This window comes from Siphateles boraxobius, unplaced genomic scaffold (assembly GCF_051911475.1).
Source record: "Siphateles boraxobius isolate OS27281-9 unplaced genomic scaffold, OSU_SipBor_1 22, whole genome shotgun sequence".
In the NCBI taxonomy this organism is placed as follows: domain Eukaryota; kingdom Metazoa; phylum Chordata; class Actinopteri; order Cypriniformes; family Leuciscidae; genus Siphateles; species Siphateles boraxobius.
In genome coordinates, this window is record NW_027508833.1 from 31,926,447 (window position 1) to 31,954,107 (window position 27,661).

General features: G+C 37.9%; 2 protein-coding genes across 3 annotated transcripts in view; one reads left to right on the forward strand and one right to left on the reverse strand.

The window, feature by feature from the left end:
* Positions 1-304: 304 nt before the first annotated feature.
* On the forward strand, positions 305-4,544 carry LOC143747169 (uncharacterized). The gene has a single exon (XM_077239709.1). The coding sequence runs from the start codon at positions 433-435 to the stop codon at positions 1,111-1,113; it is 681 nt and encodes a 226-aa protein (XP_077095824.1). The 5' UTR covers positions 305-432; the 3' UTR covers positions 1,114-4,544.
* A 7,809-nt stretch (positions 4,545-12,353) lies between these two features.
* Positions 12,354-27,661, reverse strand: part of asap3 (ArfGAP with SH3 domain, ankyrin repeat and PH domain 3) — a 31,210-nt gene continuing 15,902 nt past the window's right edge. The window contains exons 7-27 of one of the 2 annotated variants that reach the window (XR_013206683.1): positions 26,980-27,065; positions 26,598-26,673; positions 24,463-24,549; positions 24,244-24,353; positions 23,275-23,344; positions 22,534-22,621; positions 20,972-21,020; positions 19,735-19,901; positions 18,638-18,771; positions 18,064-18,155; positions 17,764-17,944; positions 17,010-17,095; positions 16,797-16,912; positions 16,595-16,662; positions 16,127-16,231; positions 15,618-15,822; positions 15,182-15,440; positions 14,443-14,650; positions 13,914-14,042; positions 13,472-13,757; positions 12,354-13,346 (exon numbers count right to left, since the gene is read on the reverse strand). Coding sequence is in view for 1 of the 2 variants with exons in the window: in XM_077239708.1 (XP_077095823.1) it covers positions 13,683-13,757; positions 13,914-14,042; positions 14,443-14,650; positions 15,182-15,440; positions 15,618-15,822; positions 16,127-16,231; positions 16,595-16,662; positions 16,797-16,912; positions 17,010-17,095; positions 17,764-17,944; positions 18,064-18,155; positions 18,638-18,771; positions 19,735-19,901; positions 20,972-21,020; positions 22,534-22,621; positions 23,275-23,344; positions 24,244-24,353; positions 24,463-24,549; positions 26,598-26,673; positions 26,980-27,065 (2,391 nt within the window). In the remaining variant the exon portion in view is untranslated. Of the gene's footprint in view, positions 13,758-13,913; positions 14,043-14,442; positions 14,651-15,181; positions 15,441-15,617; positions 15,823-16,126; positions 16,232-16,594; positions 16,663-16,796; positions 16,913-17,009; positions 17,096-17,763; positions 17,945-18,063; positions 18,156-18,637; positions 18,772-19,734; positions 19,902-20,971; positions 21,021-22,533; positions 22,622-23,274; positions 23,345-24,243; positions 24,354-24,462; positions 24,550-26,597; positions 26,674-26,979; positions 27,066-27,661 lie in introns of both variants that reach the window. The other variant, XM_077239708.1, reaches the window with a different exon arrangement.

Genomic DNA, 27,661 nt, shown 5'->3' on the forward strand with positions numbered 1-27,661 from the left:
TTTTATGACCTCAGCAGGGGAGGAAAAGTGTGACAGATCCAGAAAGATAGAATATCTTCAAAGAGAACAAGAGAGGTATGAGTGTGTGTGGGGCAGGCCAATTCTGCTTTCCTACAAACTATCTGATGGATCAGGCGGTGTTGCTACAGGCAACACACAGAGGCGTGGGAACAGGGTATGATTAAGCAGTGATGGTCAAAAAAACACTTTGCCTTTTTTTTTTTTTTTATTGCCTGAGCTGACATAGACATCTGTAGGGACGTCACGGCAGAGAGTGAAAAAGAGAGAAAGAGAGGATGCTGAGTGGGCAGGAATACAGAGGGCGAGCATCCAATCAGCTGCGGCAAAGTCAGCGTGTCTTTGTCCAATAGAGTGCGACGAGGCTCCTCCAGTGTGAGCTAACAGCGCTGGTGGCTGGTGTCTTATTAATGAATGGAGCGTCTCACTGGCAGCAAAACGGTGCTTGAGCTCTCTCTCCCTCGACGGAGAAGGCAGCACAAACAGAATAGTAAGAGCACTTCGCACCTCTACAGAAAACAACTGCAGCAGCCGTGTGCAGATATGAATAAGCACCAGCATGAGGATGAGAACTCTGACAGCGATGCGGAGCAGGATTCTTCTCTACCTTCTGCGATGGATGTCCACCCCTCTTCTTCCTCATCCAACCTTCTCCTGCCCTCATCTTCTCAGCGGAGATCCATCTCCATGGGGGACTTTCGGAGAGTCCCTGCTGGACAGACAGGCTCTGAGCCCCCCTCTGCAAGTGCCACGGCACCCTCGTCCAAGCTGGTTACCCCCAGCTCAAGTATGGAGTTCGAGGCAGCTCGTCGACGCCTCCTGGAGGTTGAGGAGCGCCAGCGTGTCATCAGAGAGATGGAGAGACGACTGGAAGAGCTGAGGGAGGTGTTCGTGCGCTCCGAGCAGGAGGCGGTGGAACACGGGGAGCTGGTGGCGCGCATTACTGCTGCCGCCCAGCAGGGAGAAATATACGTAGCGGAAAACGGACAGCGGCTGAAAAAAGGATTGCGGTTTAAACGGCACAAACCCACCATTGTCTTCTCCTCCATGCTGGGGCTGAGAACGTGCCTCCCTTGGCCTGTCAAACTCAAATAGTGAAACAGCCGCTGCTTACTTGCAAGATGGTCCTTCACTGCGGTCACACGTCACAACTCAATCGCTATCTTCAGATCCAAGGATGTCCAAGGCTCATTTTTTACTCGCTGTTAGTCAGGAAACGCTGAAACTTCGGATCTGTCTGTATATATTGTTAACTGGGATCTTAGGGGGTGCTTAATCGACCCCATCGAAATGGCACTGGCCTCATATTTGCTGCTTGAACCACCCAAGACGCTGGGGATTTGCTTTAATTTGTGTGAACTTTGCAGATGTTTAGAGCTCTGTACATGCGTTACACTTCATGTCGCTTGGTGTGCGTGAGAATGTCAGAGAAGGAGACACAAGGGTGCTATTCATCCAGAAGAACTCACTCCATCCGAAACGAAAAGCATTCTTCCATCTGCAGTAAGGTGAAACAGAGCGTTTAGGCTAAAGGCCTGTTCACACCAAGAACAATACCTACAACAATAATATATGTGTCCACACCAATGGATGTTAAAGGTGCAGTAAGCGATTTCTGAGAAGTGCTGTTGAAAGCGGACCGAGCAACTTGTAGTCAATCAGCATTAAGGGGCGTATACACTCATTTGGGGAGGGAGGTGCCTGTGTTGCATAACGTGTTCAGGGATTTGGGGGTGAAGCCATCAAGATAGGGGTGCGTCTTTTTGGGTAAGAGTGTGTTTGTTTTGGTGATTTCAAATATCAGCGTTTCTCAGAAATCGCTTACTGAAACTTTAACATTCTGTTTATAATAAGCGCGTATTGCATTTGTCGCCTGCCACTTATATTCCAATTATATTGTTCTTGCGTGATGTTATCGTTTTAGCTGTGGTGTGGACTTCATTTTTTTCATAGAATTAGAATGATAATTCATTAAAACTTTATAATTATTTTTATCATCCTTGGTGTGAACAGTACTTAAAGTCCCAAGGGACAGATGAATTGTACGTGTATGTACGTTTTGTGCACATATACTGGGGTCATGCGCTTTGGTCCTCTAGTGTTCTCGTCTTGTACGTCTAGGGTGCCCAATGGGCTTGTGTGGATGGAGAAGAGGAGCCGCGATTTCTCTCTCTCTCTTCTCTGTCAGCATTGCATCTGTGGCCTCCCTGGTCCCTTTGTCGCCTAGCAACCAGGACCTGACTTTCATTATTTTTCAGAATGTATTTGACATCAACAGATCATCCAAAACTACAGCTCATGAATGACTGGCGGAGGACATTTTGAGATTCTTGCTGTGTGATCACATTCGCTGCAGATCGCTAGTTCGTTTGAGCATAAACTACTAAGAATGCATTCAAATATGTGAGCAGAAAGATTATGGCTGTGTCCGAAATCAGTGACCTCACAGGCAGTGTTTTTTTTTTATAATGGGACATGCCAAGGATTTCAGACTGGCTTCTAAAGCATCATGACATGTGAAATGATCAGGAACAAATTCTTGTGAGAGATATATCCAAACAAATATTTAATGACTACAAATGCTTATTCCTTGCCAGAAAAGTCATACGTTATGAATGTACCTTCATAAATTATTGGCCACTCCATCAGAGACCATTTTCAGTCTTTCCACCAATCCCTGAACCAAACACGGTAGAACTGTGGATTATCATAGGAAGCGAAGACCTTCAAAAACCAACCAGATGAAGGCATCTTATTAGATAGACAGGATGTTATGCTAACATTGGATTCAGATTTGATGCCTTCCTACCTTCGTATGCTGCATGCAAATGCTGCTTTTTTCAGGTTTCAGACACAGCCAATATCACTCCTTTGATAAACTAAAAGCAGTTTTACATGTAGGTTGCTATAATCTCTTTGGTTAGTTATTTGGTGCAACTGCTCTCTCTCTCTCTCTCTCTCTCTCTCTCGCTCTCTCTCTCTCTCTCTCTCTTTCTCTCTCTCTCTCTCTCTCTCTCTCTCTCGCTCTGAGCAAATGGCTCTTGCTCAGCCTTGTTTGAGCTGAGTGCGTTCAGGGACTTCAGCAAAACACAGGAGACTGCTATTCTTGGCTTGAACCAGTTAAGGCTGGAAGATTCTGGGCTATATAGAAAGAAAAATGATGTGATGCTGGCTAACCTTGTAGGTCTTTAGTGAGTGAAATAACCTTTCCTTCGGCAGAGAAATGTATGCTATACTGCAGGGTAAGCCAGCAGGACTGTACATCACCACTGAGAATGTAGTCTGCACCTGGCATCTTGCCTCATTGTGTAAACAGACAGTCACTATACTCGCTGCATCATATCAGGAAAAAACATGGAATTATTGCATCTTAATATATCATTATATAATTATTTTTAGTAATAGTAGCCTAATTATTATTAAATAAACATAACAAAAAAGTTATAATTAATCGTGTTCATTAAATATAGTCACAATATTTTACATCAAATTTACTCTGTATTCTAAGATTCTGTTCTGCCAAAATCTAAACGTAAGATTTTAAGCATTTATTTACTCTTATGTAACATTAATTATTCTATTGAAAAGCTGTGATTACAATCATTACATAAACATAGAATGTCTTTTAACAGGGTCCCTTTGCAATACACGCTTGTCTTCTGTAAATACTACTGCATGCATGGTGCTTTTTGTCTCTCTGCGTGACACCTACGCATCTGTGTTGTGATGCAGTTCAATTTACGTCATTTGACGGGTCAGGATGCCTGCAGTCAGACCACAGTCTTTATTCAGTTATATCAATCAGGTGTGAAGCAAACACAATAGAGGTGACTGAATCTCAGTTCAAGGGCTACTTACACTTCTTTAATGAAAGAACATCTGGGTGTCCTTAATGGTTGCGCTGATCTCCCTCATTTTAGGAGGGAATTGATTTAGGACTCGCGGTTGGCTGTTGTAGATTATGAACATGAATGTTATGTTCTTCAGCGACATATCAACTGCTAACCGTACTAAGTTGTTGTGATGAAAGCCTCTGTTGTGAGGACATGTTATTAGCGATCACTGTTGGAAAGATGTTATGAACCCATCTTAATTAGTTCCCCTACAACATTTACCATGGTAACCAGTGTTGCAACTTTAAAACCACAAAGAAAAAAATATGGAATCTGTTTTGAACAGTGCAGTAAGGTTTTAAAAGCTTTTTTTCATTTATTACAACGATCTCCGGAATGCTTGATTCTGACTGATATTTCCTAATATAGAGTGCGACTTTTTTAAGCAGCGTTGGCTCTGGATTTTTTTTCTTCATTCCATTCCCATAGAGATTTTTTTTTTAAAGTCTTAAAGAGTTATAAGCCATAAACCATACCAGCTTATCGAAGTGAATCACAATGTTACAAACTTTAATTTGAAGCAAAAAGGTATTTGAAAATTGGACAAAATGACAAACCAAGAAAACTGTGTACTATCCCATAAAGCATTGCGAATTAAATCATTAAATTAAAAATGATGAACAAAAATAAAAATGAGTGACGGCTTATTTTATATAGAGAAACAATACACTATGGATCTTAAGCACACAAATTAAGTAGTTTGAGAAGATTGGGAAACTGACCATACGTCATGCCAATCTGATCTCATGGAAAAAAGGAAGTGTTTTACGAGGTGGCGATTTCGTATGAATTTGTACGATTTGATTTGTACAAAAACGTAAGATTTTCAAACAAATCTCATTATTAAGGACCACCCGTAATCACACCCCTAAACCTACTGTCACTGGGGTTCAAACAGATCGTACAAAAATGTACGAATGAGATTTTATGAATAGCCACCAATTCAGCTAAATGTAAAATAGTTAGGCTACGAATTGCCGTGAGATTGTGTTGGTCATTCACAGTGCTCCATTGGCGTGGGTGGGCACCAAAAGGACTTTTCACACTGTGCTTAACCAAGGGTTTTCGTCAGTCTGAACCCAACTTTTAACCCTGAGTAACAAGTTTCACACTTGTAATTTAGAAGTGGCACCCCTTTCTAAATATAGTTTAAATCTCGCAGTTCACAGTATCTGTTTTATCGTCAATAATCAATTCTCTTATGGAGAAAATGAATGAGATTTTACTTCCGTAAACCAACTGTTGCACTCTATAATATAACTAAATGTAACCACTGTCAGGTACCATGGTCAATTTTTGTAAGGGTTTCTAGTTTGTAGAAATCCAGCAATGCTATGGCTGGTTGAATGGTTTCTCGCGGGTATTCGTGGGTTGTAAACTGTATGTTCTCAAAAGTTAAACATTTATCAAATGCCTTATCTAATTGACATATGAAGTTAATTTACGCTGTGTGGTTAAAAGACACCTCAGCCGAAATCTCGCTCTCACATGCTGATTTTTGCACTGCACCTTTTATGAGTTTTGCTATGAAAAATGTTAAAGAAAAGCTTTCCCAAAGATCTTGACCCACTTGCAGAATGAATGTAAAGTCTGTCCTTGTGTCCATGTCTACAGTTATGATCCCATCCTTATAGACTTTCATCAGGTAACACTAAAAACTTTTGTCAGATATCCAGCTTTTGTTGTCAAATCTATTGTAGCCTACTTATTTAGATAAGCCGATTCATCATTTCTTCTCTCAGCTATAAAATAACTTAAAGCTAATGAAATGTTAATGCTCACAGGCGGCCTTATTTGCTATTAGAAGACCCATTTCAATGAAATATTTGGAGCCCCAGCCCCATGAGGAGAAAAAAAGACACTATCCACACATTCTATCTTCTTAACCAGGGGCCGGTTGCACAAACTGCTATAAGTCTTAGAAGTTAGTTATCCAATTTGTAACTTTTGCATTATTAAGTCAGTTACATAAAAAATAAATTGGTCTAATTTGATAACAAAAAGACTGATTACCCCTAACTAACTGCTAGTTGGTCTTAGTAGTTCGTAAGGACACCGTCAGATAATGTCTATTTGTATGCAACTGGCCCCAGATTCGCACGAACAATCACAACCGAAAACAAAAACCGCTTTCAAACCTTGTCACTCACAGCTCCTCAGCGAGCACCTTGGTGGACTTCAGGTATGATTTTTATCAGCCGCAGATGCGCGATATAAATATTGAAAAATAAATTATATGTGACATTATGGCCCATGAGGGGTAAATATTAACATATGGAAAACAATATTTTAATATTAAAACTAAAACCGTCAATAGGTGGTGACATTGTCTTGACAATTGAGTAATTGAATCATTCAGTCAAACAATTCATTCAAAATGGCGGATTCATTCAGAGACAAAGCGAAAAAAAGTGACTGGCTGCGTCCGAAATCGCATGCTCTCTTGAGTAGGAACTTATTTTGAATAAGTAATTACTTCATGGCCACCTAAAAACGTATGTTCTATATACGGTAGTATGAATGTAGCCTAATCTGGGCTTATCCTTCTACATGACAATAGAAGTTCTACATTTGCCATGTTGTAATTATCATGTGACCTACCAGCGTCAGTTACGTCACTTCATAAATTAATAAATAATAAAAATAAATAAAGTGCCCACTTCAGAATCTCGCCGGAAGTAGTAGTCCGAGTAGCCTACTTTTTGCCAACTCTTTTATGAGTAGAGGAGAGCGGAGCACAACGCGGGGCAAGTTGTAACACCCTTCTTTTAAATACTTCCATAGGCTACATGCTAGCAGTGGCGGTTCTAGAGGGGGGGCCAGGGGGGCCCGTGCCCCTGTGACAACAAGCTTGGCCCCCCTTGTGGCCCCCCTAAATGTGGAGTGTGAAATAATTTTTACAAAACTGTTTTTTTTGCTATCGTTGTTTTCGTTGTATGCATATTATTTTTTATTATTCTATCTTTGTGGATTTGCTTGTTCACGTGACAATTCGCATCACATTCGCGGGAATCGCGGCAGAATAACGTTAACGTCTGTATCCTGCACGCGAGAGAGGAGAGAAGGAGAAAGCTGGTAAATGTCAGTTCAGTTGCAAGTTCATTCTTTATGTGCGTATCGGGTGTGCGATGTGTATTGTCTATTATGATATTGTAATCAATGTTTTAACTGTATACGATGCACTGTGAGCTGACATCGCATTTGTCTATCGTCCTTTCACTGCTGTGTGCGGTTCATAGGTAGGCTATGTCCCCAAATTAGTTTATGTCTTATATTTATATCATATTATGTTCTTATATTAGAATATCACATCAGCAAGAGTGCTGTTTTCCCGTGCACAATTGCAACTGTGATATTGATCTTATACAACAGTTAAATTAACAATAAGTTAACATTGGGCGTTACATTTTAGACACAATATTGTCAATATTGTTTGTTTTCCCTTTATTTCGTCGACTAGAATTTCAAAATGAAATCGTAGCAGAGTCTCAATGCAACAGACAGCGATGATTTCTTGACTGAAATCCGCGTTTTGAAGGAATCACTTGCTTCTTTCCCGAATGAATCAGCCGTTTGAACGAATCGGTTGAATGAATGAATCCTTCAACTCACTTATTAAGACAGTGACTTGCCGCCGCCTACTGGCGGTTTTAGTTTCATATTTAAAGTACCCTTTAATTAAAACGTTAAAATTTGAAATAATTTCATGTTTAAATATTGATTTAAAAAAAATCTCATAGCTTTATTTATGCAATTGTGAATGGAGTGTAAATATATTAATGCCACTTCTGTGTCTCCTTTAGACTGCAAAGATGGATTTTGATTAAATGATTTAATTTGACTGGTAACAGTGGTACGGTATAATTATTGTATAATTAAGTATTATTGTATAAATAAGTATAATTACTGTCTAATTTGTATGTTAGTATTTGACATAAAAGGTGATTCATAACTCTAAATAAGTTTAGAAAGAATGTCCATATATAGGTGAAAATGCCCCTGGAAATCAATTTAAGGTGGCAAATTAAATTAATTAAAAATTAATTAAAAAATGAATTTCGGTCCCTGCTGTTAACTGACCACTGCATAGAATATTAAAAAATATGAATATCTTTGTGAGTCTGCTGTCAACAACAGGCCTAAACCAGCCATGTCACCAGCACAAAAACACAATCAGTAAAATATCATCTAATCATCAAAAAAACATTGAAAATATTGAGATATATTTTTGTCAATATTGCACACCCCTAATGTACGGAATGAATTTTGATTTCTTCAGGTTTTAAAAAGCCTTAAATTCGATTTTACAAAATTGAGAAAGAAGGACATCATGTCAATTACAGTTACTGTGACTAATACTGAATATGTAATGCAAATGTAAAAATCTAATGGAAATGCAAATACATTGTTGAATGATTATAAACATGGTATTTTGCCTGTTAATGCCTGCAGTGCAGTGCAGAAAATGATATGACAACAATAAGGTCTAAATGCAACTGGCCCCTCTAACAGCACAACTGGCCCCAGCTTGGCCCCCCCAGTTGAAATGGTCTAGAACCGCCACTGCATGCTAGCATGACGAAACTTAGTGTAGGCTATTTACTAGTTGCCGTATCAACACTATATAGAGAAAAAAATTGCGCTAAATTCAGAGATCTTTGGAAGTATCACTGAACATTTATTTAACCATAGCAAAAGTAAATTTCTTACTTATGATAGATGTTTTCATATCTATTTTTGGTGTTTATTTTAAAATAGTCAATCTCCAATCTTTATTTAACAGTTGATATGGTTCTTTAATTATTCGCTAACTAGCAGAAGATAGCAGGCCGGGTTTAAATCCCAGTTGTGCAGGTTATGTTGTAACCATAGAGCCTACAATGTGTCCCTATTAGAACTATGCTATTCTATTCTATACTTTTATTAATTCTATTGAGAAAACACGAAAAAAGGGTGAATAAAGACTGAGAGTTCAGAAATTGTTCAGAAATTATTATTATGGTTTGAACTTGTATAGCTGTGTTTTCCGGAGTGTTCGTTTACAAACTCAAAAATAATTTTAGTTTTATTTATTAAAAAATGCCATTATTTTATTTGAAAAGATAGCATTTTAAGCTGTCATGTGGTCGGTCATGTTACAATTTACCCAACCTATGGGGCATGTTGTCACACTTCACTTCCATTTTTTCGGGGTATAAAAAAGCATATAGGCTACTGCATTAATAAAACAAAACCACGTAATTGTACTAGACATGTGGGGAAAAATAAATACTGAACTCTAAGTAGATTTCCACAAACTGAGAAAGTCAAAAAGCGTTAGGTTGTGCCCCGCTCTCCCCTCTGAATTCGCACATGTAGGCCTATAGCATACTTTTGTTATTGCCTGTTTTTATGCGAAGTATGCGATTTCAGATGCAGCCACTGGTTTCATGATGAAATGAGTCGTTGAGTCGATTCGCTCAAAAATGAAGTTCGTTCATTCTAACGAAACATTATTTTGCAAACTCTCTTTCGGATGCAGCCACTGTGTTGCTCGGAGATGCGCATTGGTTCTCTTGTGGATTTGTTTGGAACTATTTTCGTTAGAGAATTAGAGCAAAACAAAATGTAAGTCACCTAATATTAACTTCTTGTTTATTGAACTGTTGTATAAAATAAAGATCACATTTGCAATTGCAAATGTTTGTGTGGTAGGCATATTGCCTAATTTATTTCCCCAAGCCCCGTGGATTTCGTACACTGTTGTGCGCGCGGCGGGGGTGGGACTCTTTGTCGAGTTGAGAGAGGCGAATTTCAAATGAAACGGGTGAAACATAGCAAAGGCCGTTTTCTGACTATTTTTCAGTAGCTTTTATTTTTAGTAACAGTAATTGAAGCTTTTCTGGTTAAAGTAGGGTTCACAAATTTGACCTTTGACTGTTTTCTTTTTCATTTACATTATAAGAATGTATCACGCGTTGGATTTATGTAGCCTATTTAATGTGCTTCGCAAAGTTCTACTGCAATCTTTAAAAATAGCCTATTCTGTAATTACTATTATTTAATGTTTTATTTCACAGAACAAGTTCCAACAGTTCTAAAACATTTGTCTCTTGTCTAACAGGATACTTTTATTGTGACTGTATGCTGAAGTATCTCATTGGATTTTTTGCTGTGTTTGCTGTTTTTTGCAAGTGTTTGCTGAAGAAAAAAAATGAATGGAAATGAAAACTATTCCACATGCTTCTATACATTTGTTGATAATACATTGAATATTAAAAACATTTTTCCTTACTGTTTTAATCAATTTTTTTTCCATTTTTTTATCCATAGTCCATTTGCCTATGAAAATGCTGATCTTACGCCAGAAGGAGAGAAACTAATATGCCTGTGTCTATTTTAAACGCTCAGTCTCTCAGCAGAATTTGATAGGACAACAGGACCGGAAGAAACACTTGATCCAGCACAGCTTGGGACGATTTCTGCTGAAATCAGTACCAACAGCCTCATTTCTTTCAATGGGCCATCTGGCAATCTGACAGACATCAGCACTAGAGGAAACACAGAATGCTAATGTCAGTCCATCTGACATGGACATTTACCTATATGTAAAGGTCAAATACTTATTTAAATTAAGATCGAATTTAAATCGATTGGCTCATTGTCCATAGACTAAAGAACACTTATGATTGTCATGAAACCCCCCACGCTTCTGATATCTGCAATAATCATTTATAATTTACACGTTTTTCTTGTTTTTAATTTAAAATGTCCTTAAAACAAGGTCAGTTCAGTTTTCAGTTAAAAAAATTGCATAGGAGATTCTAGAACTTGTATGTAGTTACGGTAGTTACATAAAAAATTAGTTATTAAGATTAAGCTCTGTGAAAAGCAAAAGAGCACCCGTTTGTATCTAATTTGCAGTTTATGCAAAGACTAGTAAAGCACTCATATTGTTGTTGCATAACAAGGCCTTGCATAATGTTTTTAACCTATAATGGCAAAAACTATGACTTTATAATAACCGTGATCCAATGGCTGGGTTTACTTGAATAAAAAGCTTACCCTGGTGATTCTCTATACATATTGAGTGGGGGTGTGCTTTCAGAGATTATAAAATCCTGAATCAGTAAAAAAGAAAAAAATCTGCTTTTAGAATATCTCAATGAATGAATTTTAAGTTTATGAGTTTTAGGTTAAACTTTATGTAAACGACAAGGTATATTTTAGTCCTGTAACTGGTCACCAGTTTTCCCACCAAATTTCTAAAATATTATATATATATATATATATATATATATATATATATATATATATATATATATATATATATATATATATATAGGCTATATATATATATAGAGAAAGAGAGAGCGAGAGAGAGAGAGATGTGTAGTATGACAAAAACATTTTTTTAAAGTACAAATAATTTAATGGAGTCTACAAATAATTATTTGCGAAAAATTATTATTGAGGTCATACAACCTGCACACGTAATAATGAGCTAAATTATGTTTGCATGTGCTTTCATAAAATGAATATATTATGGACAAACAATCCAAATGAATATAGACCAGAGCAAAGGGCAGATGTGGACAAACTAAATAGGAGCACTAGTCAATAAATGTGATTGAAGGACTGAGAATCACATTTCAATGTAATTAAATATCAGCATATCTCACTTATTTTATTACATTTCCAATAATGTCATCCAAACTGATTTTATTTCAGAAGGGCCACCATTTTGTCTTATTATAGAGCACATCACTGAAGCAACATTGGAACAGCTGAATTGTTTTTTGTTTTTAGTTGTACACATTTATAAGCACTTTTGTTTGAAATAATTTAAAATAATTCTGCTACTTTAATTCTGCTACTTTCTAAGTAAAACCTCATATTGGCAGTGTGACAAATGACAGATTACTCCTAGCATTCAACAAGGAGAACTGTTGTGTTATGTTGCGAGCCAACAGTCCTCGTTCACACGCCATCGCAGTGAACATCTGCTAAGCTGACCTGAAAACGTTCTGCATAACTCCAGTGACGTAACACCTGTCAATTATGCAACAGTTTAGTCAGATGCTACCTAATGATTTTCAATCTTTAAAGAAGTTGAGTGCTGCAATCATCCATAAGGCCCATACAGGATGGACTGTTGAAAAAGTAGAAGGTACTAATATGAATCTACACACACACACTCACACTTAATGTGTTTGCATAATCCTTTTGCAAAAAGATGCCACATTCTTAATCCTTTATTTAAAAAAAAACCCTGCAAAGTCTCCATGTGTTTGACGATTGTAGAGGGCTTATACATTCTAGGAAAAGGATATGCCATCTCCCCTCAGAAAATGTACTGAATTATGTTCTGTAATAAAGCACGTCATTCTAAACGAACAACAACAGTCATATCAAAGGTTTTGCAATCCATTGCATGTTTAACCCAGAGAAAACACGTGCAAAAACAGTTTGCAAACATTTAATTGTCATTTTCAGTTCTTAGAAACAGACGCTAAACAACAAATCAGAGAAAAAAAATGTTTTGTCCTGAACAGACGGCGTGACATTTATCAATAATATACAGTTACAGTGATACAAAATGGTTGAGTTAAACAAGTATAATTTACACAGTGTTACCTTTTGCTTTCCTAAAACACAAAGTGAGCTGAACTGTTTTGGACCTCCAACATACGTACGTTCATCTCTGCCTGAAAAATGCTTCACAGAAGTCAATGAGATGGCAGAAGGGAAAACATCAGTTGTGTGCTCTCAGCTTATCAAACATTTATACAGTCTGCTGGTTCGAGACACGTCCCAAATCTGCCATAAACCACCTCGGTCTGGAGGGAGATCCCATTAAAATAATAATAATAATGCTGTCCGATAACAATACAAACACAGAAAAGACAAATTTAATGTGGGTGACAAGTACAGCTTTTTTTCTGTTTTTTATAGACAAAGCTAGCAGAACTTGATTTTTGAACATTGGCATAAAATATGGAAACTCGAAAAGCACAAGAATGAAATACAATACACATTTTATGCGTGCTGGCATTGAAAAATAACAAATATAAACTCTGCAGTCAAAACTTCTTGAACATTTGTTGTCATTTAACACTCAGATAACATCCTGATCTTCTATCTGAGGATTCTAGAGGTTTTCAACTGATGTTACTAGTTGCTCTATCTCCCCGTGCAGGGCTGGATGTCCGGGAATCAGCAGCAATAGGAGACGTCGGAGCAGAGGAGACAGATGAAACCAAATACATCATCCTTTAACTCGCTGTCTGGTGGACCTGGTGTCTGGCCAGAACTAATGGCATGGCATAATGCCTGATGGTATAAATTAATATCCAGAGAGCACCAACCACAGGATGAGCTTCAAATGAGTCCAGTGCCTCCGAGTCTGGGCGACAATCTCTTAGAGACCTCACATGCCAAGAACACGGACAATGCCTCAATATCAATAAGAACAAGTGCTGTCGTTAGTTTAAACAACTAAAGCCAAGAGGGGTTTCAAAAGCTGGATTCAAAAGGGGTTTCATCCCTTTTCTGCCATTCATTCATGAGTCATGACGTACCTGCCAAACCTTCAGTCCAGATAAACAGCTCAGATACGTTATGAGCAGCACTGAAATGATCAGTGGATCATCTTACAGCACTTCACACTAATGCTGTCCTCCAAGTGCATTTCAGGCCTCCACATTTTCTAGGTCTAGCGCTTCTGAAGATAAAAGCAACAGTCTAGACTAGTTCCACATGGTGTAATGTGAGTGTTCATGGAGATTCACCTCATTCTCCTAATTTATGTACATAGTTGACTGGAAAGGAGCCACTTCTAGAAGGTTCTCCCTCTATATGGCCCACCTGGGAGGAAAAGAGTGCAAGATATTGAGGTTTTGACATCAGTTTGAACCGTTTATGGAAAATGTATTCACAGTTTCTGTAAAGCCTGTTAAAAGAATGCAAGGTAAACACAGGGTGTGGGTGTGTGTGTCAGTGTGAGAGAGTATGTATACTTACCCACCAGTGTGGGTCATCAGTTGCTGTCACTATGATGACCTCGTTCTTAAAGAAAGCCAGCTGATTGGAACCAACTGATCTGCAGTCAACCAACGCTCTGACCTTCTTGGGTCTCTCCCTTAATGAGATCTAACACACAGAGAAAATCTCAGCATCATACACTTTCTGACTTTGAAAATGGTTACACAGAAAAACTGGGCATCATATACTACCTGACTTTCTAACTTTACAAACACAACCATCTCATGCAGAAACATGCACCTCGTTGCTAGAAGATGCATGAAAAATGACAGGATGGAATCATAGTCTGAAGCTAAAAAAAATAAATGGAGTCTGTGCTCACTATGCCATTTTCTGTGAAATCAATCAACTCGGTTTGAGGAATCAGGGCAACAGTCGTGTGGTGTATTCCAGCTTATACATATACAAATTCATGTTCACAAATGAAGGAATAACAAACAAATACAAGTAAATATAATATGTAAACATTAGGAAGAAAAATCATTTCTCAAAATAAAGATCATTTTACCATGGCATTTTTGCGTGAGCGAGGTGGCGGCAGTATGACTGGCACTGTGGCGCTGTTGTTAGCATTAGCTGGTGGAGGTGTATGGTTAGGAGCTCCGCCCACTGGACTGCAGTAGAGTTCCTCCTGACTGCCCGCACCTGTAGATGGAGCCGAACTCTTCCCTTGACTCCCGCTGCTCGTGCGGCGATACGAGGTGGTTTTCTCTGAGCTGCAGATAAACATTTGAACTATATTTGACAAATCAGAATACTACACACATACACTCATAAACAAATACCGATTTTAATGGATGCTACATTGATTTTGGTAGATGTTCACATGTAAATCATATGAATTCTCACTATCATTATATTTCATTAACATTTGATATGACAATTATTATTTTTTTCCAGCAACTACTAACTAGTGTTTACGTTTTTATATGTAATGCATACAAAAAATTTAATACAATAATGAGGAAACTTCTAAGATAAATGTAGTATAACAGTTGCTTCGTCCAAAATTGAATACTTCCCTACTATAAATTACGCAAAAAACAGTACCCCAAAAGAGTAGTATGTCCAAACTGGTAGGTCACCCGAAAGTAACAACAAGAGGATATAGTACGTCCAAATTTCATTCATATACCTGTATTTATATTATATAGTGCATACTTTTTAACGGTCGCATAGTACATACAAATTCAAATGTATTACCCACGCAAGACAACACGCGATTTCGGACGTAGCGAGTAACTAACCTAACGGGTCCTCTCTGACACTGTGGTGAGGTGGAGTAATTTTTGCCCTCTGCCCCCGATAAAGGTCCCTCCCAGAACACCGTCTGTCTCTGTCCTTTTGACGGTCCAATGGTGTGAGAGCGTGCTGATGTCAGTCCAGAGGATTCGCTCACAGGGGACGGGCTGCTGATTCTCTGAAAGCAGCCTGTGGGGTGGGAACTCTGGCGGTAGGGGGTGTGAGTCTCTGGAATGGAACCCGAGATCTGAGGATCTGAACGACCTGTGGGGACACAATTTATCTTTCACCTGGCTGTGGTTTGTCAGGAATAAACTTGCAGCGTTTCTATAAATTTATCATATGCAAAGGAGGCACAATTCAGCTTCTCAGAGAACATCTAATTCCAAAATTCCAGACTTCAGGTTTTAAAAGTCAATTAAAAGATAAACTCCATCTCACCTCTCTGTATTGCTTTAGCTGGCAGGGGAGGTGGCATGGAGCCACCAGTAGGGGCGCTGTTGTTTGGTGGATTTTCATATAGGAAGTCAATGTTCTCATAGGTCCGGGCTGGACAGCTTTTATTTAAATTCCATGCAGACGAGCAGTGCCCATTGCTGCCAGTAGGAGGCAGCGAAGACCGTGAGCCCTTAGGATGGGGACTCACCTAAACAAAGTTAATGAACGTTATTATAAAACACAAGGAAGACATCTACATTCATTTATTATCATCTTCTGATTCACTCATATATTCATAATGTTATTTTTTTCATATTGCTGAACCTGAACATGGCTTTTTCATAAGGATTCTGTTAAAATAAAGAAATAAAATGACTTAAATTATTTTATTATTAAATTTGAAAAATGCAAAACAGAAAATCTTCACTAGTTTTTGCAAATTGCTCAGATACCACAGTACATATTATAGTGAAAAATGCATATTGTATGTAATAGTTAATGTCATTACAGACCCTTTCGTCCAGATCATCTTCACTGTCATACATGTCCTGTGGCGTCTCCCATGGGTATTCAACATGGATCTGAGAGTTAAACTTCCCATTGTGGGCCAATTCCAGCTAAACATAAACACAGAGAAAATGAAAGAAATTCTAAAGACTCATTTTTGACAAGACTAATATTTCACACTAGTGTCCTATTAGAGAGAGCAAATCCAAAAATTAAAATACAGCTCTCTATTTATTGTCAGTTTCCTGAATCTGGTTCTTCATTTGCCGACATTGTATTTGCTTTATGTGATGATACTATTATATGCAGGGAAGGTGAGGGGAAGTTCCTTATTAAAACATGAGGAATGTCATATGAGACTTCAGGATATTAAGGATAAAAATCACCTAGAGATAATATCTCTACAAACACAAGCTCACATACACAAACACAAAGCAATTCAGCTGTTTTTTTGTGCAATATATGATACTCACCAGTTCAATACACTGCATGTGCTGCAGTCTCTTGGCAATGTCAAGAGCCGTCTCACCCGCTGAGTTCACTACAGGACAATCAGAACAATGGAAGGGTCCAATCAAATGTCAGTTGGTCAATCAACCTTTCTATCTGTCTGTTTATCTATCCATCCACCCATAATGTTTATAGTTGAGTTTGTGTGTATGTATTATTATATACCTGTGTGCAAAGCAGCCTTTGCTTTGAGCAGGAGTTTCAAACTCTCAGTTTTGTTATATAATGTACAGTAATGAAGAGCTGTGTTTCCTTCTGCAGTCTTCTTTTCCAGACAGCCACTAAGACACACACACACACACACACACACACACTGGTCAGCTGATGGAAATCCTACTGGGTGCTGACAGATCTGTGACACTAGCAGATTTCTCTCACCAGTTCTGAGCTAGAAAATCCACCAGACCCAGAGAAGTCTTCTCAGACATGCGCACAGCTAAGTGAAGACCGGTCTCCTTCAAGTCCTGTGAGACACAGAAGAGAAGATAAAGGTACTGGCTGCTGTCAAGTGGCCACCATCTCGGCGAAACGTGCTGTTGGATGAGGAGCGATGGAGAAGATGAATGAATAAGACGGTGAGTTGGTGTACTACAATTTTCCACTTGTGAGTACGTGTGTGCTATATTAAAACGTTGATGATTCAGTCACTGAATCATTCAAGTCAAATTATGTTTTAGAAAAGAGACTTCAGCCAAACACCACACACATATACAAAACAAACTCAAACACAAGTACAGCAGTCATTACACAGCTTGTGTTCACTTCCTGAGTGGGCTGAGGAGAGGGGAAATCTGATTAGAGATGGAAAAAGGTGATGAAATACAGAATTACAGAGAGAGAGATAGAGAGAGAGATAGATAGAGAGAGAGAGAGAGAGAGAGAGAGAGAATGATTTGTGATTAATGACATCTAACCACACAGATGTCTTGTTTCTGTTTATAACTGTATATGTTTCTTGTATAACTGATTAAGAAATGAACATCTATTTAACTTAATCACAGGGTGTCTCGTATGACAGATGGACAATTCTGAAAACTCTAAACATCTCAAGAGCATGTTACTAAACCTGATGATTTTGTTATCACTGTGGATGCGGTGTATGTGTCTGTATGGTGGGATTGAGTGGTCTCACCTGTCCGTCAGGTGTGGCCACTGGTTTAGACAGGTCCTCTCCCTCTGCATAGAGCTGCAGCAGTGATGTGAGGTCTTTGCTCCTCACAGTGTCATACACATGGTACACTTCAGAGTGTTCTTTTGGGAGGACGTAGCGGCGCTCTGCGTACTTCGCAACAATGTACTCCTTCCTAGCTGTCCTGAGATGCACAAACAAAAGCAAAATATGTTTAAGATAAGGCTGAGCTACTGGTAAAGTCACGGAATGTTTTACTGAATAATATGAATCAATATATCTGAACTGCACACTAGGACTCACATGTCACTTTTTGGGAGGGGCTTGATTGCATCATTGAGTAGGTTGACTTCCATGATGTCATTAAACTTGGCATTTCCAATACTCACTGCCAACTGTGAACCAAAGCACAACTAATAAACAGATGTTTGCACAAACATACAAAACTAACAAACAGAATTTGAACACTGCATTCATGCATCCAGCTTGAGGTTTGGTAGTTTGCATTATCTGTAATGTAAGTAATGACCTAATAAATAAAACTCCTGTCATGTGTGCAGAAGCACTTGCATTAAGTTGCTTTACTGTCAGAGGTCAAAAGTTCATACTGTGCAAATGCGCAGATGAGAACGAGTCACTTGTGAGTAACTGCTGACTCAGTCCCACAGGATTATGGGGAAAAAATGTGATTTTTAGCACAAAAAACAACAACAGTACAGCTAGTAAGTCAATAATGGACTCAGAGAAAACTGAGCTGAATAATACACACGTACGTGTGTGTGTGTGTGTGTGTGTGTGTGTGTGTGTGTGTGTGTGTGTGTGTGTGTGTGTGTGTGTGTGTGTGTGTGTGTGTGTGTGTGTGTGTGTGTGTGTTTACCAGGAGCTCAGAGGTGCTCAGCACGTCGAGAGTGAGAGACTGAATTCGTGAGTGATGTACTCCGAGCTCACGATGGATGCCTGAGCACTCGATACAGGTGAGGATGCCCAGGTTAGTGGAGAGCCAGGTGGGATCTAAACAGCACATTACACCTTTTTCAAAACATTTCTTTGTCAATCTTTAACACATTATGCAGACTAATAAAATGTTTTTCAAGAGCTCTTCATTATGATGATGCAGTAATTCTGATGAAAATGATTCTGCATTGCTTAAATATTTAATTCATCTAATAAATAAATAAAATAAGTAACACATTATGCAAACATAAATACGGCTCTCTCTCTCTCTCTAATCATCATTTTGATTTAGAACATAACACTCAAGTTAAAATACGTTCTAATCTATAACTTGTGTTTTTTTCATTCCACTGCCCTGTGCCTCACGTTTTTAAACACGAGATGTATGGCCACTAATAAGATTTCTATATTTGTAACACTGTGTGTTATGTTCTAAATCAGTACAGATTTAAATTTATTTAAATAAAATAAATTTTATTTATTTACTAGATGAATTAAATATTTAAGCAATAATGACTAATAAAATGTTTTTCAAGAGCTCTTCATTATGATGATGCAGTAATTCTGATGAAAATAATTCTGCATTGCTTAAATATTAAATTCATCTAATAAAGAAATAAAATAAGTAACACATTATGCAAAAATAAATACGGCTTAAAGGTCTCTCTCTCTCTCTCTAATCATAATTTTGACTTAGAACATAACACACAGTGTTACAAATATAGAAATCCTATTAGTGGCCGTACATCTTGTGTTTAAAAACGTGAGGCACAGGGCAGTGGATTGAAAAAAACACAAGGTATAGATTAGAACATTTTAACTTGAGTGCCGCATCTTTAAAATGCTGTGTCATGAGCGAGATGCAACAAAAGACGTAAGTACAACGATCAACCATGCCTGCCTAGCATGTTTACATGGAAAAACTATGGAAATGCTGTGCAATGGAATGCAAAAACTCGTTTGGTGAGAATGGCCACAATCAAGCAGTATATGAATGCATTGGGATCCTCTAGCCGAGACCTGGGGCTCCGCAGTCGCAGCAGGCCTCATTGCCGGGGAGGTTTCTCAGGCCTGAGATGACCGCTCGGGCGAGTTCCTGCAGCCCGCTGTCCTGAAACTGGAACTGATCTCCACCTAGAGCTGTGTTCAAGGCCTCCTCCTTACTGTTCTGCAGCACAGACACCCATCTGGAGAGGAAGTCAAGTCACCTTCATTTATATAGCGCTTTACACAATACAGCTTATTTCAAAGCAGCTTTACAGTGATAACAGGAAGACCGATAGAGAGGTTACAAAAAATATAGATGTCAGGTTTCAGATGTCTGCCTAACAAATAGTGACCTTTCAGATACATCCGTTGTGTCTTTAACATTTCCTTGTCTTTATCTTTCTCTTTCCTTTTTTATTCTGTCTTAAAGGGATAGTTCACCCAAAAATGAAAATTCTGTCAGTATTTACTCACCCTCATGTTGTTCCAACCCCGTAAGACCTTCGTTCGTCTGCGGAACACGAATTAAGATATTTTTGAGGAAATCTGAGAGCTGGATCACTCCTCCATACTAGTCCATAGGCTACAGTGGCTCAATATTAAGTTTACCAAGCGACGAGAATAATTTTTGTGCGCAAAAACAAACGACTAAATAAGGACTTTATTTCAACTATTCATTTCCTTCTCTTTGGGCCTCTAGTCTGTTAAACTAGTGTAATTGCGTAGAGCTACGTCACACGTAGGCTCACTATTAGCCGACGCTGGTCATGTGGGTGATGCGTGTGACGTACAACAACAGATCATACGCTGTTAAACTAGTAACCTGACTCGAGGCCCAGAGAGAAGGAAATAAATAGTTGAAATAAAGTCTTTATTTTTGGGGGGTTTTCGCGCAAAAAATGTTCTCGTCGTTTGATAAACTTAAGATTGAGCCACTGTAGTCACTTGGACTATTTTAACGATGTCTTTATTGACTTTGAGGCCGGCAAGTTCAATCCCTCAAGAAGCCTATGGACTAGTATGGAGGAGTGATCCAGCTCTCAGATTTCATCATAAATATCTTAATTCGTGTTCCGCAGACGAACGAAGGTCTTACGGGGTTGGAACAACATGAGGGTGAGTAAATACTGACAGAATTTTCATTTTTGGGTGAAAGGAGATTTCTCCTTTAAGGAGCAGGTTTTGATCCAGCATGTCTGTACATGCTGCTCTGCAGTTTGCGGTAGAGATTTCTCTGTGCACGGGTAAGTGTATGTGTTTCTGCACTTACATCATGCATTCTTGCTCGTCTTCTGCCTGGAAATGGTATGTACGATTGTCTGTAAGAAAAACGAGAGAGAGAAAAAAAGAGATAAATAGAGTTTATGCATTAGGTGGGCCTCTGACGCAGTAAGGAAAACAAGGAAAAACATCCTTATCTACAGAAAATAAACAGAGGGAAAAAAAACGGTCAGGACTAGCCACTCAATACACCTGCTTTTCATGATCTGCACACACCTACAAACCTATTTCTCAAAACTGTATTTACATACTTCTGAACTCCTACGTGCATGAAACACCTCTTCTGGTTTATCATACTATATTACACATCAGATTTCCATGAATGCATCACATCCAGGTCAGTTAAGCCATCAGCACTGAATTATTTCCAGCCATGAATGTTCAATTCATCCCTGGCTAGTCCTTGGATATCTTCAGAACAGCATACTATTCTAATTATTCCTACAGTATATAGTGTGTAAATGCTGTACATATTAAGCAAACACATTTATCAAAATGTGCAGAATAACACAACACTTCACATCCCACAATGCAATGTGCTTTCCAGTGAAGGGAATAAAGTAGATGCAATTGTATCTGCAATTAAGGTAGTGGAATTTTGCACTAAGTGCAAAAAGACAAAGATGATATTTACACAACCAGTAAGTGAAAATAGCAGTAATTTCTTTGCAGTGTAAATAGTAGTTAGATTACTTTTTATGGAAAGTAAAACATTAATTTTTCGTACCTGGGACGGCTTACTTGTTTGTTTTTTAACAAAAAAAATTAAACACAAATGTGATGTTTATCTAAAGTCATTTTTGCTCATAAGTATGGTTGAATTGAATTATCAAAACTTCAACGGCAAAAACATTGGTTAATAAAGTGAGATTAAATACAAAAAGTATATTTGTAAAATTTAATTTTCTGAGTTTGCATTTTACTGTTTTTATAAATTTAGATGAATACAGAATCTGTTTTAGTGCAAGTGAGATGAGTAAACTAAACGCATGCTCACATTTAGTCTAGAACTACAATAACCATCATGTTCACACAGCGCACACAATGCCTCTGCACCTCATGTCCGATTTCTCTCAGCATTGGGACAGGAGCGACGACGGTCAATAAATAAGAAAACTAAGTAACTTGTGTTACTTTGCTGTAAATCTAAAAGTAATGCGTTACTTTACTAGTTACTTGAAAAAGTCATCTTATTATGCAACTCAGCATTACTCGTAATGCGTTACCCCCAACACTGGTACTTAGTGTAAATAGACGCTCAGAATTTCACAAAAATAAGTCATTTTATAATAATTTAAATTTAAATAAAAATTCTAATTAACATTTTTATTTACTAGTGTATCCAATAAAGTTGTGTGAGAGCAACGTAGCATACTACTGCTTAAAATGTATCATGGAACAATGCCTACTGCTTCATTTACTATTTTTAGTGTATACACTGTATACTGCACACTATTTATTAAATAGTATGCTAGTTTTCCATTCCCTAGTTTTACAGTCCTTACCATACTGTAGCAAAGATGAAAAGGGTCAAAGATCAGATCAACTTACGTGTAACTAAATCAAACGTTCTTTTTTCCTCAGGGTTGGGTCGCACCTGACATGTCAGGAGGTTGAGCTTTGCGGGTGGTCTATTGATCTGAGAAAGAAAGAAGAGTTATAGCCTGCTCGAAAGGCATTCTCACTACATAGTGCATACTGTATGTGGTCACTCACTTAATCAAATGCAAACAAATCTCACTTCCAATTATGATGTGTGCAGGGTTAATGCTAGAGATGTGAGTAAATGTGAGCTTACAAAGTTTATGGCTGCTAAATCGCTGAAGCTGGAAGCACACACAAAGACAAAAGTTTTGGTTTTTGACAATGTGGATGATTCCAGATGAAACTCCTTTACGTGTTTTGGCCTGTAGTTTGTGGTTCTGAAATGAAATCCCTAATACATGAGCGTTGACTGTCTCTCGTACAGCATGGGAAAATTTGATTGCATGTCCTGAATCGCAAATAATCGCTCTAGAGACTGTCGGAAGAGAGAGTGTTTTATAACTAATGTTGGTGTACTATTTGTGCTAATTAAACAATAATCACACAAGCAGGAGTATTGTTGCCATGATTACCGTTTAGAATGATTCAGCCACAGGATTTTATATAAAAGGTTTGTAAACAAAAAGTTAATCTAGAGTACTTAGTAATGCCCCGCAGCCAATCAGATTCAAAGACTGATATATTATAAAAATAAGTATATATAACTGGAAGGTGTTGAGCTGTGTGTTTGTCTCTCTTAAACCTCACCGTGCTGTGAGAAATGGTGAGGCAGCCATATTTAACCCCACACTTCCTCTTCTGCCAAACCTTTCTGATCCTGAAACACAACGATCATCAAAACCTCTAAAAATCCACATTTAACATTCATCAATATTACCTTCATACCTCCATACCAAAGGTTTATTACAAAGAAAAATTAAAAATTGGTTGATTGGGGTCAACAGAAAATGTATTAATGTGAATTTTCAATATTTTATACCAATATAAAAGCAAATTACTTTTAACTATTTTTTTCCTCACACAGACAAAATCATCTAATTCGAGGGTCCATGGCATCGAAAAAAATTGCAAATGTATAGGTTAGATGAAAATCATGAAAGCAGAAATAACTAGTTGCAAATTAATTCTATTGGCTCAGCAGCCCACTAGTAAATTTACAATCAATAATTAGATGACAACAAAAATGGTGAAGTTTATTCTCACACTGATCAAAACCTAAGTATTCTGGGTGGATGTGGGCATGTGTGTGTTGTGAGCTGTAGTTTTAAAAGAGTGCAAGAAAGACTGTAGAGCAGCAAGAAACTAATCCACATTTAATAAACAACATCTGTGTGAGAGGAATACTGGGACAAACACACACACAGCTGTGGGCCTGAAGTCAAAAAGCTCAAACTGATGCTTTATGCTACTAACTATCTGTGCTCCATGACTCTCTCAGGATATTATAAGTCATTCCTTCATTTATTTTGCTCTCAGCTTAAAAATAGGGGCATATATATCATTACACACACTGAAAGCTGTGTGGAGACTGTTTCCTGAGGAACATAAACTCAACCCCATGTGACTAAATGCAAACAGGAGCTGAATACGGCATAATGTCTGGAAAACCTTGAATAAGTTCAGGTAATAAAAATAAATAGTTCCGACTGTTGTTGTTTTTGGGGAGGGTTTGTGACCTTCTTAACTTTGGGAAGTAGACAGTAACGTTTAACTCACCCATCGCTCTTCTTAAGAAGGAATCCAGATTTCTCTGTGCCATATTTCTTATTGCCTTGAGGCTGGTGGATGCTATATCCATGGCCAGAGTTCTTCCTATTTAGAAAATCCTGTAATGACACAGAACAACATAATTGTCATCATCATCATCTCTGAACTTGCCGAAATATAGTTTAAAACAAGAAGTGGTGAATTCAGGGAGTCTATTTTGGAAGTTACCTCTTTGCCGTCCACCTGTAGTTGTGTTCTAAGTGAGTCACGCAATTGAGAGAGCTGCTTTACTTCTTCATCCTGCTCATGACGAACCTGTGAACCAATAACAGAAAAGTGACATGGGGCTTGCTTTTGTGTAATGCAATGTAAAAGTCTTGGTATTGGTTAACATAAGTTATACACATAAACACATTTGATAACGGAGAAGTTATAGATGCCACAGACTACAGGCTTACACTGGAATACATCCCTCTATTTTGTAATGAAGTCCAGGAACAAACCAACACAGCAAGAAATCCTGCATTGCTTAAAGCCTGTTGAAATGGCCCCCAGAACAAAATTCCAGCAATTTCTTCTACCAATTTCCATTAAACACTTTTTTTAAAGGAAATAATTCCTCTCAGAAAGCTGGCTTGTGGTCGTTTCATTTTTGAGTTTCACTTCCTTTCATGTGCTTAATGCTGATTTGTTATGATCGAAGGAGGACAAGTTGAAACGGGAGAAATGTCACTTCAGAAAAGTTACCCAAACTAGAACTGTTATAAAACACGATCATCTCAACATCATTTCCACATGCCCCATCCTGCTTTCTCCTCATAGTAACAATAAAACGACAAACTTTAAAACAGGAAATATAATTTAATGAACACTGTTATTGTTGCGTGATCACTCAGACCGGATCATATCTCTTTACAACCGTGACCAGACAAGACTTGCAGAACAGGGTCCATGATGCAGCTGGGAATCATCAACTGATAAATACTGAATATAATGTTTGTTTTAAAACAGATTTTGGTTTATTCTTTAGGGAGATTAAAATGAGACAAATCTAAAGAGTCTGGATGCAATTAATATAATAGCTGGTCTTCAAAACTTTGTGACTTCTCTTGCCATCTACTGCCTGCATAGGCAGCTGGTTTCTAAGGGAGTATCCGAACAGTCAGGAAACCGCACTTTTCAGAACTCGTAGTGTCATACTTCTGTGTAGTGAAAAGTGACTCATGAAAGCAACAGATTGCTCAGTTAGTGCTATAGTCTAAATACCATAAAAAGGTAACACTTTAATTTTAGATGACGTAGTTACAAGTTATTAGTAGTACATGTACTTACTATAGTAATAACAGTAAATTGTGAATAATTAAAATTAACTAACCCTAAACCAAACCCTAACCGTAACTTGAGTACAGTGTAAGTACAATGTAACTATGTCACCTTAAAATAAATGGTTACACTTACAGTGTAATTAAATATTTAAGTACAGTGTAATATTAATTAACTACATGTACTTACTATAGGGTTAGGGTAGGATTAGGATTTGGTTGAGGGTTAATTGCATGTAATTAGGCATAATTTACTGTTATTACTATTGTAATTACATGTAACATGTAACAAGGACACTAAAATAAAGTGTTACCAAATAAAGTGTAACCCATAAAAATACATAGCACACATAATGTAAAGAGAAAATAATGAACTTTTAATGTTTTTATCAACATTTTTCAGTACTTATCGAAATGCATTTTGGGATTGCTTTCTCTGCAGAAGATACATGCAATGACAGTTTTTAAAGAAGAAAACTTGAAGAAGATTGATTACTTTTTGAAACAGTCTATGATATATTAAAATAATGTTGAGATGGGTTGCTTACTAGATTTTTTTAACAAAGCTAATGTGTTTGCACTAACCAAAAAAAGTTACCTGATATTAAGTAGAAAGAAATGTATGAAACTCATTGTATATGCCAGACTAGAGATGAAAAACAAATGATAAAGTGATAATCTTCCTTGAAAGGAATTTAAAGATTCTATGCTAAGACTAAAGTGGGTCATGACTAACATGAGAAGTAAGATCTGTTTTAAAACATGGGATGTGTGGTATGTGTCTGAGCAAATGATCTGGCTTTCTGCATTATCCAAAAAAACAAACAAGATAAGCCATTATATCTACTCATCGCCTCTCTAAATCTAAGAGGAAAACAAAACAAACAGCCTAGTTAGAGCTGCACTTCATGATACAAAGTCAAAATCTATGAAATTTACTAACATTTTAAAATACATTGAGATATTCCTGAAACACACATTGTAAATATTTACGTGTGGGAATCTGAATCTGTCAGATAACAAGTATGACAAGTCTATTACCGTATGTACGGAGCCTGCTAACCTCTCCACAAATGGACCAAGATTCTCTGCAGCCTTCAGTCCATCCTGGAAAAAACTGAGAACACACAATAGCAGTGTTTAGCCATCTCAAATGTCGATGACATCAATACACACCCACAAAGCCACAGCAATTCAATCCTTAAAGAGTACTGTTGAGTGAGGAGCAGGATTAAATCTTCACAGTACAGTTATTCATATTAGTCTGAGATTCATATACTGAACCCAGTATTACAAGGGGCCTTAAGACATGGTTAAGCGTAGTGTAAAAAGCCTAGTTTTGTACTAAAGCCAATTTAGGTTAAATTTGCATCTGAAAAGGAAGCTGTTGCTTCTGTAGGATGTGAATTAGTTTCAGACATACTTAATTTGGGCTTGAAAGTACTTGATCAGGCTCTGCAGCAGATCTGGACCCTGACGAACTTTCAGCTCCTGGATCTTCAGTAAATACTGTCAAACAGAGAAAAAAAGGTAGCAATTTGTCAGCGGTCAAAGGTTAGTCCCACTTTTGTGTCCCAACGTTGTGACTCAGTTAGAGTTGACAAATTTAACAGAAAATCGCGTAGGATTTTTAAACATATTTGATATTTTGAGCTGGTTTTAGAACACACATTGTAGAGGTGGAAAAGGTAAAAACTCCTGCGTTTTCTATGTCTAAGCAATTCATTCAAATAGATGAAATTTTACTGTATGCATGTTCACGACGGTCACATGGTCAGTCAGTTTTGGAAGAAATAACGCATGTTTCCAATATAAAATGAGAGCAAAGTGGAGACATCTGGAGCTCTGCGGCTGGAAAAGGGAGCGCTGCAGGACACTGAAAATCCCCCTCTCTTTTATTATTCCTCCACTTCACTCCTTTCCTTATTCTTTCTATTACCACAGCTGGGTTCAAACGGCGTAGCCCAAATTTCCCGTTAACTGCCACGCACACAGTACATGGAACTAGGACATGTTGCCACCGAGAAATGTGGAGTGAGGTCATCAATAACCACAGATACACACACATGAACACATTGTGGTCTCAAACAGGATTGCCTCTCAAA

Excerpts from the sequence above, each read along its gene's own strand:
- LOC143747169 (XM_077239709.1), top strand. The coding sequence starts at position 433 with ATGGAGCGTCTCACTGGCAGCAAAACGGTGCTTGAGCTCTCTCTCCCT.